The 22,939-nt window shown below is 41.4% G+C and overlaps 1 protein-coding gene across 1 annotated transcript; it reads right to left on the reverse strand.

Moving 5' to 3' along the window:
- Positions 1-1,173: 1,173 nt before the first annotated feature.
- LOC139458256 (scavenger receptor cysteine-rich type 1 protein M130-like) lies at positions 1,174-22,680 on the reverse strand. The gene is made up of 20 exons (XM_071239626.1): positions 22,626-22,680; positions 20,259-20,412; positions 17,219-17,394; positions 16,625-16,763; positions 15,683-15,849; positions 14,903-15,053; positions 14,397-14,566; positions 14,064-14,211; positions 13,340-13,509; positions 10,714-10,959; positions 9,910-10,176; positions 9,453-9,701; positions 9,126-9,272; positions 8,883-8,901; positions 6,839-6,915; positions 6,289-6,333; positions 4,583-4,657; positions 4,045-4,113; positions 2,596-2,643; positions 1,174-1,220 (listed from the first exon to the last, which is right to left on the reverse strand). Exons 1-20 carry the CDS (start codon positions 22,678-22,680, stop codon positions 1,174-1,176), a joined length of 2,619 nt encoding a protein of 872 aa, XP_071095727.1.
- Between the last annotated feature and the right edge of the window lie 259 nt (positions 22,681-22,939).

Here is a 22,939-nt window from a genome sequence, read left to right on the forward strand (position 1 = left end):
TTTTGTTCTACGGCTCGGAAATATGGGGCATTAAATATATTTGAATCCATTGAGAAATGTCACACTTTGTATTTTAAGCAATTTTTATGCATTGGTAAATATGCTTCAAATAAGGCAGTGCTTGGTGAAACTGGCCGCTGTAGTATATATGTTCATAGCCAGCTGCGTGTTGTTAAATACTGGATAATAGATATTAAAAATGGAAGCTGACAGGTCCCCATTTCAATGTTACAAAATGCTAAAGCAAGATGGTGAAGGGAAAACGAATTGGTGTCTGGTGTAAGGAGCATATTATTTAATACTGGATTTTCCTTTGAATGGATCTCACAAGACACTCGTAATGAAAAACTATTTTCAAACAAAGATTGTTAGATATATTTCAGCAAAACTGGCACCAACAAGTTTCCTCTTCACACTTTCTCAAGCATCATGCTAGTATCAAATCATTATTACAACCAGAAAAATATTTAAGCATATTATAAGATAAAACTCTATTGAGAGCTCTTTGTAAATTAAGAATATCTCTCCATAACTTCCTTGTCAATAAACATCGTAGACCCAAGGATAGTGATTCTGTAGATTGAAGATGCTCTTACTGTACCAACCAGACGAGTTTCATGTTCTTTTTATATGTGAAAAATATAAAACGTTGAGATTAATATTTCTATCTAATTTAGATATTACACACAAAGACAATCAATTAATGATCAATTTGTTGAATTCGACAAATGAAGATGTTATCAAATCTTTCGGAATATATTTGAAACATGTATTTAGAATATATTATGCTATGCTCAAGATCGCGTTGATTTTTATGTGTCTGTTAAAACTGAACTGTACTATGGGCCATATGGCCTTGCATGCTGACTAAACTGTCTGCCTGTCTGTCTGTCTGTCTGTCTGTCTGAATACGTGGCACATCCTTATGGATAACAACTTATTATAATCTTTGTAACGACGTTTCAGGGCTACTTCTTGCCCCATCATCAGGTAAACAATGAGTAGGCATATAGAGTTATACAATAAATACATACATATATACGTGTGTAATAACAAAATCTGACCATGGTAACATTAACAATAAGGAACTATAGTAGCATTAATACATCGTAAATAAACTAATCGCAGATACAGATAGGTGTTCAGGTGACGTGATGACATCAGTACCCATATTCACATGGACGACTGGTCCCTGGAGGTGGTGTTTTGATAGACGGGTTCTGTGAGGGAGAAAAGATTTGAGTCAATGATGAGAATGTTTGATGTTGACAATGTTTTCATCATCATAGTTGCATACCACAGGAACGGTGGGTTAGCTGACCGTCTAAAGTGTTCGCTTGTATTGGTGCAATGCTGCTGGCGTAAAACCCAACTCTTTTAACAAAAAAACGTTATTATACAAAGAGATTATGTCATTAAGATGTCCGTCGTACTGATGTGACCGCCTCCGGGGTCTAGTGGTAGAGCATCCGCCCGGAGAGCGGGAGGTCCGGGATTCGATCCCCGGCCGCGTCATACAGAAAGACGTTAAAAGATTGTACTTGTTGTTACCCTGTCTGACGCTCGGCATTAAGGGGCTAAAACAAGGACTGGTCGGCTCGGAGTCAGTATACTGTGTCTGAGTGGGGTATTCATGTTAAACTGCGACATGGTATCTCAGTGAGCTAGCACTATAAATCGGCATCAGTCCGGACTAGTACAAGCAGCCACACACACACATACACGTGCATGCACGTCGCTATATAAGTGCAATATTCTTGGACGCGACGTTAAACCCCATTTCACCTCACCTCACCTTGTATTTTTCTTCCTCTTCAGAGGAAATTTTTCAAACATTCTGACACACAAAAATGTAGCCATTGCTACATAAGGCACACTTTATTATGTCTCTATAGCAACGAAATAGTGACTTCAACTGTATTGTCAATAACGTTCTTTGCATTCCGTCACCCAATTTTGTTGTGTGTGTGTGAAGCAAGCATTACACATGAGCAATGACTGGATTTGTCTTAATTCGCTTGCTTTTAATATGGATAATATATGTATACATATTATATGAATAATAACTGATGGTACGAACTGGTTCCCAACAAAGCATACGGGTCCCAAATAGATGGGATGGTCAGACTGGGTGACTCAATTGATTGATACGGTGTCATCGTACACCGACAGCATGGAGCGTTGCTCACCATATCAAATGCTGAATTTTCTGGTCCAGACTCAATTACTAGTACAGTAAAGTACGGTTATAACGAACTCAAAGGGACTACTAAATTTAGTTCGTTATAACCGTAGTTCGTTATAAGCATATACACAGCATAACTAAAGCAAATAGTCGGGACCAAAAAGTAAGTTCGTTATATCCGTCAGTTCGTTATAAGCGTAGTTTACTGTATTTACTGGCCACCGTCATATAGCTAGAATATTGCAAATGTGCGACTTAAACAACAAACTAACACATTGTATTATTAGCAGTTGTGATGCTATTAAAGTACAAATTGCAATGTGTGGTTTAAATAACAAATTGAAATATCGTATTGTGTTCCATTATGATGCTATTAAAATACAAACCGAAAGTGTGTGTGTTTCACCTACCATCATTGTACGCTTGTCCTTTGGGTGATTTCACCTTCCTCTCCTTTCCTGGTGGGAAACACAAGAAAACAGATGATGTGTAGGAAATGTTACTATAAGATTGAGATATAGGACAATGCAATATAATTAGTTCTGTGCGCTGTATTACGAATTGAAACACTTTCAAACAAACAGTTTCTTCTCCTGCTGCAATTAATCCAAACGGTCATTGGTATAGAGTATGTGGCTATTGAACAATCGATCAAGGTATTTCAGTTCAATCAGGGTGCGACCCGTGAAGATTCCGGGGTAGAATAGGTCTTCAGCAACCCATGCTTGTTGTAAAAGGTGACGATGCTTGTCGTAAAAGGCGACTAACGGGATCGGGTGGTCAGGCTCGCTGACTTGGTTGATGCATGTCATCGATCCCAATTGCGTGGATGATATTATGATGCTCATGATATTAATCACTGGATTGTCTGGTCCCGACTCGATTATTTACAGACCGCCGTCATATAACAAACCAACAACAACAAATCAATCAGGGTACAACAGCTGAATGTGTGCGGACAGCCCAACATTAGGGTGGACTTCTTTGTAAAACCCACGATCCCTGACACGGGACAGCCTCCCCGGTCTAGTTGTAGAGCGTCCACCTGGAGTGCGGAAGGTCGTGGGTCCGGTACCCGGCCGCGTTTTACCAAAAGACGTTAAACGACGGTACTTTTTGTTACTCTGCCCAGCACTCGGCACTAAAGGGGCTAAAACAAGGACTGGGCGGCGCGGCGTCAGTATACTGTGTCCGAGTGGGATAGTCACGTAACCTGCGTCATAGTATCTCAGTGGGCTAGCACTATTAAATCGGCATTAGTCCTGACAAGTACAAGCCGCCACACACAAACACACGTTTAATTGCAATGATCTTCACCTCACCTCTAACACGGTGTTGAGATGCCAAGGATGATAGCAATGGATCAGGATATTTCAGTTCACTCAGGGTGAAACAGCTGAATGTGTGAGGGAAGCCCCTCATAAGTGTGGACGTGGACTGCTTTATAACACCTACGATCCCTGATACGGTGTTGAGATGCCAAGGATAATAAGTGGGGCATGTGTGGAACTCGAATCGACGGGCCGAGGACTGTCTGCCGAGTAACTTACAATGGTATACAGTACTGTGTTTTACAAAAATGGACCAACGGACATAACATGGACAAAGTTTACCTCACGACCCGAGGCAGCTGAGGGCGTTGCAATTTGTTTGACAAATGGGGCACCGTGTCTCACCATTGATTTCTTGAGATATGCATCAGATCAGGCGATACATTACGATGTGATATCAGTCCGCCTGGACAGAGTAGGATGATCAGTAAAAGTATGTATAAACTGAATGCATATGAACCATGCAAGGCCAGTCCGAATGTGGTTGCACAAATCAAACGGGTAGTTTGTCAAGCAGCGTCGACGTACCTTTTTTTTGGCGTATGTTTTCGCTCATTTCAAGCTGGATGTTGCTGTAGTTTGTGCCCGAAGCAGTTCCTAGCAACACAGAGAGTTTTCAATTTATACTATTCTACCTCGTCAACACTAGCTATTTTAAGGTACTGGCAGAATATGAATCCTTATTGTCACTAGGGTCTTAAACAGGCACTCTGCTTGTCTCGAACTACGGATTAATCGATACACATGTCCTTTATAACTTCGAATACTAATTTAAACTGGTTCTTTCATCAGCTTGTTATCTACCTTGAGTATTTCATCAGCACGGTCCTGTGGAGGAAGGGATGTACACACAAAATCAAATGCTTGTGAAATTTCATCTGGATTACCTATGAATACAAGCGACAAATCCTTTCTCTATTCATAAGAAATCTCTGCTAAAATAGTTCGTTGTACGATCCCGATTATAGCATGAGCAAGTGTTTATGAATCCGAAAGCCTGATGAACGAGGGCCATGCTTAACTTTCATTATCTGATTCCTTATGCTTTAAACCGGTGACAAAGTACCTTTTTTTTCGTTTTGACGTATGTTTTCTTCATCTTCAAATCCACTGTTGCCATAGATGTGGGCAGGATTCCCATCTGGAACATTGTGTTATTTCAGAAGAGTGGGTATGTATTTCACATATATCATGGCTCGTGTTTTGTTTGTTTGTTTGTTTAACGCCGCACGCAGCAATATTCCAGCTTTATGACGGTGGTCTGTAAATAATCGAGTCGGGACCAGACAATCCAGTGATTAATATCATGAGCATCGATCTACGCAATTGGGATCGATGACATGTATCAACCAAGTCAGCGAGCCTGACCACCCGATCCCGTGAGTCGCCTCTTACGACAAGCATAGCCGTCTTTTAAGGCAAGCATGGGTTGCTGAAGACCCATTCTTCCCCGGATCTTCACGGGTGTTCTGAGCTTGATTTTGCAGTAAAGCCATGCATACTTTGTGAAATCCGCGAAGACGGGCGAGGGGCTCACAAACATAATTACGCTTCGTTTGATTTTGTTTAACGCCGTACTCAGCAATATTCCAGCTATATGACGGCGGTCTGTAAATAATCGAGTCCGGACAAGACAATCATGTGATTGACACCATGAGCATCGACCCACACAAATGGGATTGCATCAAGGAGTAACTTACGATTCGAACCCACGATCTAGTTAAGCTTCTGGTACACCTTGGGGACACAACTATGAACAGAGAAGCGCAGCACCTTAGACGACTTGCCATTCAGTCCCGAAGAAAGAGACCCGTGAAGATTCCGGGGTAGAATAGGTCTTCAGCAACCCATGCTTGCCGTAAAAGGTGACTATGCTTGTCGTAAAAGGCGACTAACGGGATCGGGTGGTCAGGCTCGCTGTCTTGGTTGATGCATGTCATCGATCCCAGTTGCGTGGATCGATGCTCATGATGTCAATCATTGGATTGTCTGGTCCCGACTCGATTATTTACAGACCGCCGTCATATAGATGGAATATTGCTGCGTGCGGCGTTAAACAAACAAACAAACAAAACACAAGCCATGATATATGATATTAATCACTGGATTGTCTGGTCCCGACTCGATTATCTACAGACCGCCGTCATATAGCTGGAATATTGCTGAGTGCGGCGTTAAACAACAAACAAACCAACCAACCAACCGAAGAAAGAAGTTTTTTAATGTTTTATCTCTGTGTAAATAAAAGAAACGTCTACGCTCGAGAATAAACAATATCAATTAACGGTCGAAACAAATTCTATTGGGTGCAAAGAGATAATTACATGAATGGATTAATGAAAATCAGTTATGCCACCAGGTGTTCGTGAAAAGGGTAAGCATGTCCTGCTCTACCGGCAGCACCCGCCACTTACAATTTACAACAAATAGTAAGTATTTGTTTCCTGACGCATATAAGAATGACACCCATTATTGCAAAGACACAGGTCTTGCTGTTGCTGAGGGTACTTGAAAGGCCTTGTTACCATGGTCATTTATTGCATTGAAGTTGACTGTTTACGCCATATCTTTACATATAATTTATAAACTCATTGAACAATATGATGACTTCATACTTATCATATTTTTATCATTACCTATGGCACTGTACTCTTTCGTTTCTCCAATGAAATGTTATGGTATATTTATCAACAGCATCACATAAAGAATTCGTGTATATGTGGTGTACTATTTTCTGTATTCATGCTCGATGGCTAAGCATTTGCCTGTTACCTGTTGTTTGTGACAAGGCAATCTCGCAATAGGCATCCTCAGCACCTGGAACATAAATCACACTGTTCTTATTTTTCTGAGGGCAAGACAGAGTAGTCATAGACAAAATACCGGACTAAATGCATTAATTCCCAACTTTCGGAACTTCCCAGGCTTTACATCTGTTCTGTCTAAAAACTAGTACCATCTTACCGATGTTTGGTTGCGGTGGTAGCACCCGCCACTCACACAATGTGCATAAAAAAGTAAGTGTTGCCTAACGCCGCACAGCTGTACTCCTGTTTCTCGAGAGCGGCCTACAGACACACTATTTTTGACCGTACAGTCATAATGACCAGAAAATCCACTGATACGATAGTGCTTATTTAATTGAAACTAAAACTCGTTTCAAAGTAGTTTCAATGCATATACTCGCCTTCACATAAGTGCCCTCCAATTCGAAATTACGGCCGTGTTCTGTTTCCTTTGTATAGCCATTGTAACAGCTCACATTACAGCTAAGGTGTTAATATCATTCAGTATATAATGTATATAATATTGGTGTTTGTACCTCCACTAGGCCGCTCCAGCGTCTCGTAATTGCAGCATCTTGCAGGTATTTCATCTGCCCTTGACGTCTGTTCAGATCTAACATAAATACACAATTATGAAATAAATATTCGAGGATGTTTGCCCCATGGGGCACTGTAATCATGTCCTCTTCAGCATATTTTAGGAGCTCAAATCGCAGAGCTCTTCGAATGTACTCTGACAAATTAACGTGCAGTGAGGTTCATAACTGTGCTTCAGACAAAAAGTTATAGTGAGTGAGTGAGTTGGGTTTAACGCCGCTTTTAACAGTATATATATCACGGCGTGTCAGCTTAATATGGGAGGAAAGCCCGAAGTGATGCAGGTCTCCGACGTTTCCCACGTCGGTGAAACCCACTAGGACGGGTATGGTGCTGACAAACCTAGAAACATAATCGGGGCGGACCGGGATTCGAACCTCACAATCATAGGTTTCTGGCGTGAATTATAAATAAAGAACAAAAATGTAATTGTGGTTCATGTACATGTAGATGTCGTCTTTCAGGAGGAAATTACACATTAAACATGTTTTGTTTATTACATTAAAAAAACAACAACTTTTGAGGGTCAGAAAACCAGTGAGGCTAATTTTTCCGCACTTGATGTTCGTATTAAAAACAAAATCATGGGGAATCCTTGATAACCATCACACGTTATAGAATTGGAGTTTCCTCTTTCCAAAAATTGCTAATTTTGGTTTAATGACACCGCCAAGTGCATACAGTTAGATGTGATGAGAACATAGAGAAGGTTATTTAGAATTCTAGGACGTTGTCTTCAATTTTGACTTTGATCCCAACTAAATGTCTGATAGAGGCGAGAGGTGAAGGGAGTGAAGCATGTTGGTGAAATCTCATTTTCTCGTTAAAATGCCTCATACACCTGAGCTATCGGTTATTATTTTATACTATTAAAGCTTGAAACCTTCGTCAAAAAGGCAAGCCTTCTGGTATTTAATCACATGATCGATTCCATTAGATTTCTTTATAACTTTGAAACCTGATGATTTATTCGCCTAAAATGGTCTTTGTAACATCTTATACTTAAGAATTTACATTAAATCACGACATATTATTTTCAAAGCAAGCAACAATCACTGGTCAAAATGATATAGATAATATATACTATCTCAGGCAGAATCGGTCGAACCTTGGAATGTTTTGTGTATCATATATCTTGAAAAAGGATGCTAAATGACTTTTCCATATTATAAGTTGAATCATGCAGGAACACCAAAGATTGGTTAACATGTTGTGATGATAATGTGAGAAAATTGCGATGTAATTCTCACCATAACTGTAATACTAGAAGACCAACCTGTAGGTCCCGTGACCAAATCATGGAAACAAAGGTTTGAAAGTGTTTTTGAGTTTCCTGATGTATACTGAAGACACAGGGGTCAAAATTCAAAATTGTGTCGATATGCATATCAAATTACTCGTCCAGTCATAAGTAACCTAGAAATATATAGTTTGTTATACTTCCGACCTTAAATGGGGTAGCTATGGCCAAAAACGTTGAAAGGTCAACGTACTTTTGGCAGTCGGTGATTTCACAAACACAGTTAACGTTGTCCGATAGTCATGATTTTAGGGTCTAATAATATGTTTTCTGACATGACAAATTCAACCAAGCAACTTTTAAAAGTAAAAAGGGTTACCTTGGCCTTGAAATTCGAAAATGGTTGCCATGCTTCAGCAAAGTCATTGGAAACAGGATCCTTGGCTAATAACTTGATATGCATATCGACACAATTTTGAATTTTGACCCCTGTTTGACCTTTGTTGACCCTTCCCCAAAATGCCCGGGATTTTCAACCGGGCAGCCCAAGTCAAAATTGTTCAGTATACATCAGGAAACTCAAAAACACTTTCAAACCTTTGTTTCCATGATTTGGTCACGGGACCTACAGGTTGGTCTTGACTATAAGTAGATTTCCAGGACCGTGTTACTAATTTTACAGGCTGTTAAGTCTCTGTAAAAATAACCTGAACAAATTTGAGGCAGTAACACAACACACTTACCTCTTTGGCTCATGCTCAGCTAGAAATGAAATAAAAATAACAAGCAAATCAGGTGTCAAGGAATGTTGTTTTCAGAACATGACTTGTTTAATACTTTTTTCATTCAACTGCAGTTACCATAACTTTTGATATGTGCATAGAATTGTTAAGATAAATGGTAACTGGTGAAACGATTGTGTACTTGATTGTGTGTGCATATCAATTGTCATTGGTGCTGTCAAGTTATACCACAAATGCACGTACGTTTTGCAGCATGCAGTCTCCTCCTCAGGTGTATAATGATGATGATGAGGATGATAATGGTAACTAGGCCAACAGATCCTGTTACTATGGCGATCAGTTTATTCTGGCTTATAGTGTCATCACTTCCGATAAACGAGGAAACTTGCACTGTGATAGAACAGATTATCTAAATGAAGGCATGAAATTGCACTAACAAATACACAAATACATATATCTTGGATAGAGATGATATGGAAATTATACTGTACCTGGTTTTGCTAACCATCAAGTAAAACATTCCTGAAATGTGTGTTCCACAACGTTCAGGCTGACAAAAGGATTACTTACAGACCTTGATCCTTGTTTGTACTGTAGATGTTCCCTGTTCATTCGTAGCAGAGCACGATAGGTTTCCCGCATCATCAGAAGAAACATGCTTCATAAACGTCTGTCCATGACTGATATTGTTGTTGTGACACCACGTGTACGAAGTGACAGCAGGCTTGGCGTCGTCGACGACACATTCGACTTCAACGGCATCTCCAGCCATGACACTGATGACATCTTGCCTTGGTGACAGGTGGATCTCTGGTGGATCTTATGTCAGATATAATGTTTTAAAAATCATAAATCACATAATTCTGAGAGAACAAATCGTTTTTAGTTTAAAAAAAATCATTTTTCAACAGCATAACTTACTTTAAAATATTTCTTTTAACTCGACAATATAAAATAACATAGCACATAAACACATCATTGTAGCAAGTTATAAGAATGCATGTAATAGGTTTTTGACATTACTTACATCTAACGTTTACAGTTGCAACTGCCCGTCCAGATGTCATCATGTGTCCATTATCAGCAGTACAGGTCAGTTGCCCTTGATCAGACTTGGTTATGTTACGTTTGAGGAATGTCGATCCATGGCCAGTAACTGTTTTTCCGTTGTGAGACCATCGGACTGTGTGGACACTTGGGTTACCATCATCCACAACACACCGTACACTGAGGTCCTCGCCTACACCGACATTCAGGGTGTCATTTCGTGGTTCCAGATGTACCACTGGGGGGTCTGAAGACATTAAGAATTAATCCAGGGATTAGTGCTATCATTCTGAGCAATACAACATAGCGACAAAACGCCATTGCATAAGGTGTAATCAAAAGATTATGGTTTGGGTTACATAAACTGAACATGTGCAGTGAGACGGTTCTTGTATCCTCATCCAATTTGCAAGTGGTAAGTTTCATTTTCCCGGCACTTTATAATACAGCTGGAGAACTACAAAAAGGCAGGCATCTAAACATTCCGCACTACCACAATCTCATCCTATCCGAAGTACACTCGGACGAACTGATAGCTATGTGTATCCTCCCGCATCAACCAAAGGGTTTGTTACATATCCAAACACAATTTGTATTATCTTCAACTTAATAAAAAACACTTTAACCCGATGTCACGATCCTTACGTTTATCCTAGAAGCGTACCCACTCATGGCTTTCTTAATTCTTAAAATGGGCCATGTAGGTATTTTCTTTTTGTTACCATAATTAACACCATATTTGTACCCTTTTAACATTATAATATTTTTCATATAAATCACTTACACCACACGTTGATTCGAGTGGAGGCGAGGACATTCCCTACACTGCATGTTAAACTGCCAGAGTCGGACTTGGATGCTACTGTTTTACTGAAGGTTTGTCCACTGTAGGGATGTCCATTGTGTGTCCAGCGGAACGAAGTGACCGTGGAGTTGGAGTAGTCGACCACACAAACGACACTGATCACCTGACCAAGGAGGACGTTGAGGACACTTCCTGGCGGTTCCAGGTGGATTACAGTTCCAGAGACTGAGACAACCAAAGGAACAGATTAATGAGCGTAATTACAGCATATGAGATTCTTATCACACAAATTAGGGAAGGCAATACTGGGTCTTACATGTTACATGTATTGTAGTAGCTGCCCTTCCAGGTGTCATCATGTGTCCATTATCAGCAGTACAGGTCAGTTCTCCTTGGTCAGACTTGGATATGTTACGTTTGAGGGATGTCGACCAAGTACTCGTTTGTCTATTGTGAGACCACTGGAATGTCTGGGCACTAGGGTTGGCGTTATCCACCACACACCGTACACGGAGGTCTTCAAACCAACCTCCACGGCATACAACCCCACAACACTAATGTTGTCAAACTAACCTCCACGATATCCCCCGGCCTCCAGTACAGTGTCAACCGCCTAGGTGGTCTCGTGGTAGAGCGTCCGCCCGGAGAGCGGAAAGTACTCACCCCACCTCACCTCACCGCACCTCACCGCACCGCACCGCACCGCACCGCACCGCACCGCACCGCACCGCACCGCACCGCACCGCACCGCACCGTGGCGCACTTCAACGTAACTCACCTCATTACAGTGTCAAACCATCCTCTGATACATACCAGCCCAGTTTCTTACTGTCTTATACCCAACCCCACAACACAACACGCGAACAATACTACGTATCTGACCCAACTCCACGACACAACACAATAACATTACTACGTCTCTGACCCACCCTCACGACATAACAGGCTAACATTGCTACTTCTCTGACTCACCTCCACGACATAACACTCCAACATTGCTACGTCTCTGACCCACCCTCACGACATAACACGCTAACATTGCTACGTCTCTGACCCACCCCCACGACATAACACGCTAACATTACAACGTCTCTGATCACCTCCACGACATAACACTCCAAAATTGCTACGTCTCTGACCCACCCTCACGACATAACAGGCTAACATTACAACGTCTCTCACTCACATCCACGACATAACACTCCAAAATTGCTACGTCTCTGACCCACCCTCATGACATAACACACTAACATTACAACGTCTCTGACTCACCTCCACGACATAACACTCCAACATTGCTACGTCTACGACCCACCCTCACGACATAACACGCTAACATTACAACGTCTCTGACTCACCTCCACGACATAACACACTAACATTACAACGTCTCTGACTCACCTCCATGACATAAAACGCTAACATTACAACGTCACTGACCCACCCCCACGACATAACATGCTAACATTGCTACGTCTCTGACCCAACCTCAAGACATAACACGCTAACATTACAACGTGTCTGACTCACCTCCACGACATAACACTCCAACATTGCTACGTCTCTGACCCACCCCCACGACATAACACTCCAACATTGCTACGCCTCTGACCCACCCCCACGACCTAACACGCTAACATTACAACGTCTCTGACTCACCTCCACGACATAACACTCCAACATTGCTACGTCTCTGACCTACCCTCACGACATAACACACTAACATTACAACGTCTCTGACTCACCCTCACGACATAACACTCCAACATTGCTACGTCTTTGACCCACCCCCACGACATAACACGCTAACATTACAACGTCTCTGACCCAACCTCAAGACATAACACGCTAACATTACTACGTCTCTGACCCACCTCCACGACATAACACGCTAACATTACAACGTCTCTGACTCACTTCCACGACATAACACGCTAACATTACAACGTCTCTGACTCACTTCCACGACATAACACGCTAACATTACAACGTCTCTGACTCACTTCCACGACATAACACGCTAACATTACAACGTCTCTGACTCACTTCCACGACATAACACGCTAACATTACAACGTCTCTGACCAACCTCCACAACATAACACTCCAACATTGCTACGTCTCTGACCCACCTTCAGGACATAACACGCTAACATTACAACGTCTCTGACTCAACTCCACGACATAACACTCCAACATTGCTACGTCTCTGACCCACCCTCACGACATAACACGCTAACATTGCTACGTCTCTGACCCAACCTCAAGACATAACACGCTAACATTACAACTTCACTGACTCACCTCCACGACATAACACACTAACATTACAACGTCTCTGACCCACCCCCACGACATAACACTCCAACATTGTTACGTCTCTGACCCACCCTCACGACATAACACGCTAACATTACAACGTCTCTGACTCAACTCCACGACATAACACTCCAACATTGCTACGTCTCTGACCTACCCTCACGACATTACACGCTAACATCACAACGTCTCCGACTCACCTCCAAAACTTAACACGCTAACATTACTACGTCTCTGACCCACCTCCACGACATGACACGCTAACATTACTACGTCTGTTACCCACCTCCACGACACACCACGCCCACATCACTGCTGTGAGAACAGCTTGTTGCTGTTCCCCAACCAGAGTGGGAACACTGATCCAAGGAGGTCTCGGTTCCCGTGCAGTCGACGTTACTCAGCCCAATAATTCCTTCACCTGGTCCATAAGATGTCGTCACATAGGCGGCCGTCCTAGACACAGAATACCATAGAGATGACTTCCTCGCTAATTCGTCACTTTCATTTTACTAATGCTGCCAACGATATAAGGATCTTTACTAAAACGTCACTGTGAAAGTATATTAAAGAAGTAGTTATCAAAAGGTTGAGTCTAGTTTTACATCCGTCAACTTCCAAGAAATACCTGTCAAACAATTCACATGTTCAACGTATTTATAATGCAGGAAGGGTCTCCTAAATTCAATCGTTAACTATCACATGCAAGAACCTTATTTCGTTACTTTCCAACATACACTAGTTTCTGAAATAACAAGGGAATAGAAATTAAAGTGACTGTGACACATGGCAAGTGTCGATTTGTCATACAAAGTTTGTGTAGCTGAAAAGCGCTTTTAGCAGCAAACTCCATCAAGCCAAATTGAATTCATAACTCTAGGAGTATGAATAAGTAAACTTTATGTACCCATGTTCTGAATATACCTGAGGTTTCCAAATGTTCCAGATAACAATACTAATATGAGTCTACCCATAAACGAAGGTGAATAGTCGTGCGAAGATGTACTTACCAGGGCAGATTTGCCATTTTACACACAACTTGTGCCTCCTGTGAGGAAAACGACGACCCTCTACAAACTGTCCCCCAGACATTGTTGTGAAGTACTTCTACCCGACCCCGTCCACGAGTTGTCGAATTCAAGCGTATTTGAATATCAGCTGGAACAAAGAATGCCACAGAAGGTAAAACAGTCATTTTTTTTCCATCACATTATTTCTAGTTTTGACACATTATTTCTACAATGTCGACACATTATTTCGACAGTTCTGACACATTATTTCGACAGTTTTGACACATTATTTGACACATTATTTCGACAGTTTTGACACAAAATACAACTTACCAGAGGGACACTGTATTCGGACTAGTATTGAGGAACAGGTAACACTGCCCCATGGATAGTGAAGACATTCATTGAGAGAGAGTTCTGTGCCAAGACACTTGACTTTATCTAGGATGACGTGCCGTGATGAACTGAGGAAGTTAAAATGTAAGCTGGCGAGGGCCCCAATACTGAATAATAAGAAGAATGTGTCAAATAGTTTCAAAAACAATAGTCATTGAAAAAATGGTCAAATGTGTGTCAAATGTGTATCTAGTTATTTGCAATAGAAGTGAGTGAGTGAGTTTGGTTTTATGCCGCTTTTAGCAATATTCCGGCAATATCACGGCGGGGGACACCAGAAATGGGAATCGAACCCGAGTCTTAGGCAAGACGAGCGAACGCTTTAACCACTAGGATATCCGACCGCCCCTGCCTTATAACATAAGATGTGTAGATTGACTTTCCACACAAAAAGAAATATTCAGCTGTACTTGTTGAAACACGATCTCATTAAATATTTTTACGTGCTGTGTCCCAACATTCTACAGACAACTGTTGCCTCTTCCACTCCGAACCCAATATAGCAGACTCTTCCCCATTGTCCACCATGGTACAGCTCCAGCACTCCCTCCCCTGGCGTATTGGTGGTGGATACAAGTCTTGCCACTGTAGAATCTGATGAAGACATCATGCTGACTTTATTTGGATAAATATGTAGCTGTCAGCTGTTGGCCTGCATACATGTCCATTCCAAAGAATTGTAACACAGACGTATCTGGTTCTGATTTTTATTTTTATGGAAAGAGTTTTGTCAACATAGAACTAGTTCAAAGACAAAATCCTTTCCATAATCCAAAGAAAGCCCTGCTAAAAGCAAACAAGACACAAGACTCCGTCACAAGACACTTGATAATGAAAGACTGGTGCCAAAACATGTTATATCAAATGTCTCGGTTTTACGAGGCAACGAAGAAACCATATGGAACCCGTGGGTACTTCCAATTAGAATATAATTCAAAACGTCAACGCCAGAGAGTAATCAGTCTCGATTAAAACCGATTCCATGGGGTGGAAAAGCGAAATAGTGTTGACAATTACATGAATGCATTACAGAAAATCAGGGATGACACCAGGTGTTCGTGAATATGGTCTACTGGTAGCACCTGCCACCATTTTCATGAAGCAAAAGGTGTTTGTTTCTTGCCTGTGTTTGTCCCCATCCAGCAATAATGCTTTAAGCAATTGAGTCCTGACCAGACAATCGAGTGATCAGTATCACGAGCAATAAATGATCCAAAGCATACCTTCAGGAAATGAAAAACACTGGACACCGACAGCTTTAGAGTTGCTACAGTCATCACTCCCCCATGGTCTGTGCTTGCAGTCTTTCAGATCTGTATTCCGCATCGTGCACTGCACGTCATTTAACCACATTGTTATTGAACTGTTATTATCGATTGCCTTTCCCCCTCTGAAAATAAAGAGAGAAAAGACACCTTTGCAAAAAATAAACATTGTTATATCAGCTATATGTTATGGTGGGTGAGTGAGTTTGGCCTAATGCCGCTTTGGACATTAATTCAGTTATACCACAACTTGTCAGGCTGACGTGGAAAGGAGTCCAAAGTGATGCAGACCTTAGACGTTTAACACTTTGGTGAAATAACAAGCATGAGTCTGGTGCTGACAAACCTAGAAAATCGGGATTCGAACCTACCATCATATGTTTCTGCCTAAGTGAAGCATCTGTACACAGCAACTTACGACATGTTAAACCACTGGGATACCCAGGAATTAAGAACAACTGAAGGCAGTTGTCTTTAATTGGGTTACAGAAGTTCCTCGTAGATTTGATACCAAGTTGCGTTCAATTCAAATGTCACATTCCAACTCTTTGTGATGCTTCAGTTGTGATACGTAGTTTTCCCTGTTAGAGTGAGTGAGCAGGGGTTTACGCCGCAATTACAACTTTTCCAGCAATATCACGGCGGTGGACACTGAGAAATGGGCATCACACATTGTACACATGTGTGGCATCGAACCCGGGTTTTCGGCGTGACGAGCAAACGCTTTAACCACTAAGCTACCGCACCGCCCGAACGTAAACCTTTTGAAGAAGCAAGTATTTTTTGTTTAAGTGTTTGCCCTATTCCATTGTTAATAATCCTAGGTTGATGTGTTTAAATGATAGATAAGCTTTTATTTAAATATTTCGGTACATAAAAAGACGTTGAACTACAACTTACTGGTATCCCAGAGCCTTGCACACAACTGAAGCTTCTACTTGGCCGAAATGGTCACGACACACTGTACCCCATCTACCGGAGTGGTACACCTGTAGGAGTCCTTGGTGGTAGCTCGGTGTCAGCTTCATCGTTATGTCACCTAGTAAAACAATTTAACGTAAACTGTTCTCTTTTTGTGATGAAAACCAATATCGTACACATATGTAATGTATAATGGTAAAGATACTTGTCACTATATTTACCATTTTGACCAATTTAACCATACGTACATCTGTCAATCGACTGAGTCGAAAGATTTATTGTGAGTTAGTATGGGCCGAGGAAAATATAAAAAAATATGTATGTTTCATACCTGTGGAGAGGGCAGGTGGCTTGTACATTATCAGAACCAGCGGTCGTAGGGGACGTATCTCTGCATAGAAAATTGCAGCGCCCTCTCTTGTTGAGTATTGAGCACGTGTTGGGACAAATGTTGTGGTTACCTTTTTCTGATCACGACCGTGTATAAACAGTGACGATATATGGATTGCATTACCTGAATGATAAACAATGCTTCTGATATTCAAGTAAATATAAGTTCAGGTAATAACTCACTTGGATCACATATGATGCCAACATCTTCACGGTGATAACAATCGTTGTCGCCCCATGTGTTGTGTGAACAGCTGGCCAAAGATGACTCGGTACCGGAGCAACTCACGCCATCCAACCAAATCTTTCCTCCTCCAAACCCAAAAGTTTCAATTGCCCTTGGTGTAAGTCCGCTGTTACTAAACGCACAAAAAAGTTTCATTTAATTATAGCAGCACAACATTATGATAACAATGAATCATCGCAAACGGGGAATAATGGACCTCACCTGCCTCACTACACCCAATAGATAGTGTCATAGCATGATGCCCAACTACTGTCCCGTTTACATCACCAACACATCCTACAAGTACTATTGTAGTGTGTGGAGATGTTACTGATAGTTATTGTCTTGCCCTAGGTACTTCGTGTAAGTAATATTTTAACGTGTCCTGGTATCGTGGTATCTACCAAACCTACCTCAGTACATCATACAACTACGATTATGACACGGTGTCCTACTATTGTCATATCTACCATACCTACCCAGTACATCATACAACTACGATTATGACATGGTGTCCTACTATTGTCACATCTATCAAACCTACCTCAGTACATGATACAACTACGATTATGACACGGTGTCCTGCTATTGTCACATCTATCAAACCTACCTCAGTATATCACACAGCTACGATTATGACAAGGTGTCCTACTATTGTCACATCTACCAAACCTAACTCAGTACATCATACAACTACGATTATGACATGGTGTCCTTCTATTGTCATATCTACCAAACCTACCTCAGTACAACATACAACTACGATTATGACATGGTGTCCTTCTATTGTCATATCTACCAAACCTACCTCAGTACAACATACAACTACGATTATGACATGGTGTCCTACTACTGTCATATCTACCAAACCTAACTCAGTACATCATACAACTACGATTATGGCGTGGTGTCCTACTATTGTCATAGTTGTCAACCTACCCAGTACATCATACAACTACGATTATGACATGGTGTCCTACTATTGTCACATCTACCAAACCTAACTCAGTACATCATACAACTACGATTATGACATGGTGTCCTACTATTGTCACATCTACCAAACCTAACTCTGTACATCATACAACTGCGATTATGACATGGTGTCCTACTATTGTCACATCTACCAAACCTACCTCAGTACATCATACAACTACGATTATGAGATGGTGTCCTACTATTGTCACATCTACCAAACCTAACTCAGTACATCATACAACTGCGATTATGACATGGTGTCCTACTATCGTCACATCTACCAAACCTAACTCAGTACATGATACAACTACGATTATGACAGGGTGTCCTACTATTGTCATAGTTATCAACCTACCCAGTACATCATACAACTACTATTATGACATGGTGTCCTACTATTGTCACATCTACCAAACCTAACTCAGTACATCATACAACTGCGATTATGACATGGTGTCCTACTATTGTCACATCTACCAAACCTAACTCAGTACATCATACAACTACGATTATGACATGGTGTCCTTCTATTGTCATATCTACCAAACCTAACTCAGTACATCATACAACTACGATTATGACACGGTGTCCTACTATTGTCATATCTACCATACCTACCCAGTACATCATACAACTAAGATTATGACATGGTGTCCTACTATTGTCACATCTATCAAACCAACCTCAGCACATGATACAACTACCATTAGGCACATGGTGTCCTACAATTGTCATATCTATCAAACCTACCCAGTACATCATACAACTACGATTATGACAGGGTGTCCTACTATTGTCATATCTACCAAACCTAACTCAGTACATCATACAACTACGATTATGACATGGTGTCCTACTATTGTCACATCTACCAAACCTACCTCAGTACACCATACAACTACGATTATGACATGGTGTCCTACAATTGTCATATCTATCAAACCTACCTCAGTACATCATACAACTACGATTATGACACGGTGTCCTACTATTGTCACATCTACCAAACCTTCCTCTGTACATCATACAACTACGATTATGACATGGTGTCCTACTATTGTCATATCTACCAAACCTACCTCAGTACATCATACAACTACGATTATGACATGGTGTCCTACTATTGTCATATCTACCAAACCTACCTCAGTATATAATACAACTACGATTATGACATGGTGTCCTACTATTGTCACATCTACCAAACCTACCTCAGCATATCATACAACTACGATTATGACATGGTGTCCTACTATTGTCACATCTACCAAACCTACCCCAGTACATCATACATCTACGATTATGACATGACAAGGTGTCCTACTATTGTCACATCTACCAAACCTACCCCAGTACATCATACATCTACGATTATGACATGACAAGGTGTCCTACTATTGTCATAGTTATCAACCTACCCAGTACATCATACAACTACGATTATGACATGGTGTCCTACTATTGTTATATCTACCAAACCTACCTCAGCATATCATACAACTACGATTATGACATGGTGTCCTACTATTGTCACATCTGCACAAACCTACCTCAGTAAATCATACAACTGAGATTATGACACGGTGTCCTACTATTGTCATATCTACCAAACCTACCTCAGTACATCATACAACTACGATTATGACATGGTGTCCTACTATTGTCACATCTACCAAACCTACCCCAGTACATCATACATCTACGATTATGACATGACAAGGTGTCCTACTATTGTCATATCTATCAAACCTACCTCAGTACATCATGGAAGTAGTTTTATATGTTAGGGCGGTTTACGTTTGCCCTGGTACCCTCGCAAACATCGTATTAGTACCTTCACAATAATGTGCAAACATAAGCAAACGTTTGTTATTTCGCCATTGCTTTAACTTTACGAAATCAGCAATATATCCCCATAAGTTTGGTTTGTTTCGTTTAGTACTTGTTTAACATCAATATTCCAGGTATGCGAGGGCGTCCTGTAAATATGCCAGGTCTGCTATTCACAGGGTGTCTTACTATCGTCCCAGTTGTCTGCAGGCCACCTTGGCTTCATCTGCCCCAAAGCCATCGTCACAAACGGTGCCCCATATACCGTTATAGAACACCTCAATTCTCCCAACACCGTTGTTCAGAGGGGACACCAGTCGGATTGTCTGGCCAGACACTGAAACTTTAAGATGATTTGGCAATATTAAACAAAATCGTCCTGGTATTTAACATCTTGGACACATGTGTCAGCAACAAACGCCATAACAATATATTATGTGAAATATTCAAGCTGTAAAGAAAGATATCTAACTTTGGCGTTCAACCAGCCACTGAAAGAAATACATGCCAGAAAATATTATATCAGCTCTTATCCATTTTGCCATATTGAACACAAAGTAACACACATTCGTGGACGGTTGACACTGAAACTTTAAAATGATTTGGCAATATTAAACAAAATCGTCCTGGTATTTCACATGTTGGACACATGTTTCCAGCTACAAACGCCAGAACAATATATTTGTTTATTATTAAGTAAATATGTGAAATATTCAAGCTGTAAATATATCTAACTTTGGCGTTCAACCGACCACTGAGAGAAATACATGCTAGGAGTAGTATATGAGCTGTTATCCACTTCGCCATATCGAATACAAAGTAGTACAGATTCGTGGCTGGTTATGGGCGACGGTATACGCCTTACAACACCCACTGATACACAAGGAATGGCCCTCGCTGCAAGGTCGGACGGCTAACGGCGTGATCAATTTCTCGTTTTTTTCTCTGTGAAGCTTCCTGGTAGATAGCGGGATATGCCTAACACCACAACAATGTAAATAGAGCGTAATGAGTACCGTTTCTCATGCTTGTCTGCATTCGTGATTGAGTGTGTCAATACTTGAGCTGATAAACGTGTTATTGTGAATTAGTATATCCCTGTCGCGACATACATAACCTCACCATGATGCTAGGTAGGATAAAAAATGATACTAACTCTCTCAACTCCAGAAAGAACAAAAACGAATCAATAGACGCTTTCTCGTTGTTGTTTTTTTGTCGCCTGGCGTTGTGCTTGTTCGTGTCGTTATAAGACCAAGCAATGCACACATATACATGAAACGGCATTTGGAGGCCATTCATTCAAAGAAACCAATGTTGTCCTTGTCCAATGTTTTGTTGTCCTTACATGTACATATATACGCTCTCTGCCTCATATCAATCATTCACGTGATGGAGGAGCAAGCATATACTTCAAAATGTTCCTCATGATGAGGAAGTTGACATCCATAAATTCTCTTCCTCATGTGGGGCACGGGTGGCCCAGTCGTCTAAGGCGCCGCGATTCGCTGTTCAGAGATGCGTCCCTTGGGCACGCCAGACACCTATGATTGTGGGTTCGAATCCCGGTTCGGCCCAATTTTGTTTCTAGGTTTGTCAGCACCATACCCGTGCTCGTGGGTTTCACCGAAGTGGTAAACGTCTGAGACCTGCATCACTTCGGGCTTTCCTACCACATTAAGCTGACACGCCGCGATATAACTTGAATACTGTTAAAAGCGGCGTTAAACCCAACTCACTCACTCACTCACTCTTCCTCATGTGTATCACTTCTAAATTCCTTTCAAAGACTTGCTTTGGCAGTATGTTCATATGTGTTTTGTTGAATAGCTATGGTCCCCACTGTGTTGCAAACCGAACATGTTTTTTAAGTGTTTCTCTTTACTTGTAAGCAACATGATCTCTGCCCGTGTAGGCAGCGGAAGTAACTCAAAAATAACTTAGTTTCGGAAAAAGCAGTAAATGCGCCTTTGTGTCTCTTGATTTTAAGGTCACCATCACCAGATTGTCTGGTTTATTAACATGCCGCTGTCTCATGACACTAATACTGCTGTTCGGCGTCAGTCAACAAACAAGCACTTACTTTTTAATGCAAATAGGTGTGAGTGGTAGGTGCTACCAGCTGGGCAGTACATGCTGACCCTATTCGTGAACACCTGACATAATAATACACTCACTGACTCACGTTGAAAATGACACGTTTATCACAGGTAGACTAAACTATGGAAACAGTGGGACTAAACAGTGGACCCGTGAAGATGCGGGGTAGAATATGTCTTCAGAACCCATGCTTGCTTTAATAGGCAGCTATGCTTGTCGTAAGAGGCGACTAACGGGATCGGGTGGTCAGGCTCGCTGACTTGGTTGATGCATGTCATCGTATCCCAATTGCGTGGATCGATGCTCATGATGTCAGTCACTGGATTGTCTGTCCCAGACTCGATTATTCACAGACAGCCGTCATATAGCTGGAATATTACTGAGTGCGGCGTCATACAAAACCAACAAAAAACAAAACAAAACATGTCATGTGAGGGGTATTAGCAAGACACTTACCACTGACAATCAACGCAACTAGAAACACCAAGTGAGTCCCGATCCTCTTCTCCATGATGAACGTGGTGTGACACAAGGGAGCACTAGGTCTCACACTACGTTGTACATATGGCTTATATTATCCTGACATGCCCTATCCAGAACTCCGAGTATATTCGAACCTGTTCGCCAACCAGGGACTCTTTATCTCTACTGGAGTATTTAATTTCCGGGTCGACCGCATGCAGCTTACATAACGGGGTGGCCAGTGATTCATGCAGAGGACGTTTCAACCAGGAGGTTTATAATCCCACTAATTCGTCTTTCGTTAAGCT

This window comes from Haliotis cracherodii, unplaced genomic scaffold, assembly GCF_022045235.1.
Source record: "Haliotis cracherodii isolate W230 unplaced genomic scaffold, xgHalCrac1.p SCAF_12, whole genome shotgun sequence".
NCBI lineage: Eukaryota > Metazoa > Mollusca > Gastropoda > Lepetellida > Haliotidae > Haliotis > Haliotis cracherodii.

Coding starts and splice junctions, on each gene's coding strand:
- LOC139458256 (XM_071239626.1), bottom strand. CDS start 22,680: ATGGAGAAGAGGATCGGGACTCACTTGGTGTTTCTAGTTGCGTTGATT. Junction 2,644..4,044: donor AAACATACGCCAAAAAAAAG/GTACGTCGACGC, acceptor GTTTCCCACCAG/GAAAGGAGAGGAAGGTGAAA. Junction 1,221..2,595: donor AGGACAAGCGTACAATGATG/GTAGGTGAAACA, acceptor TCTCCCTCACAG/AACCCGTCTATCAAAACACC.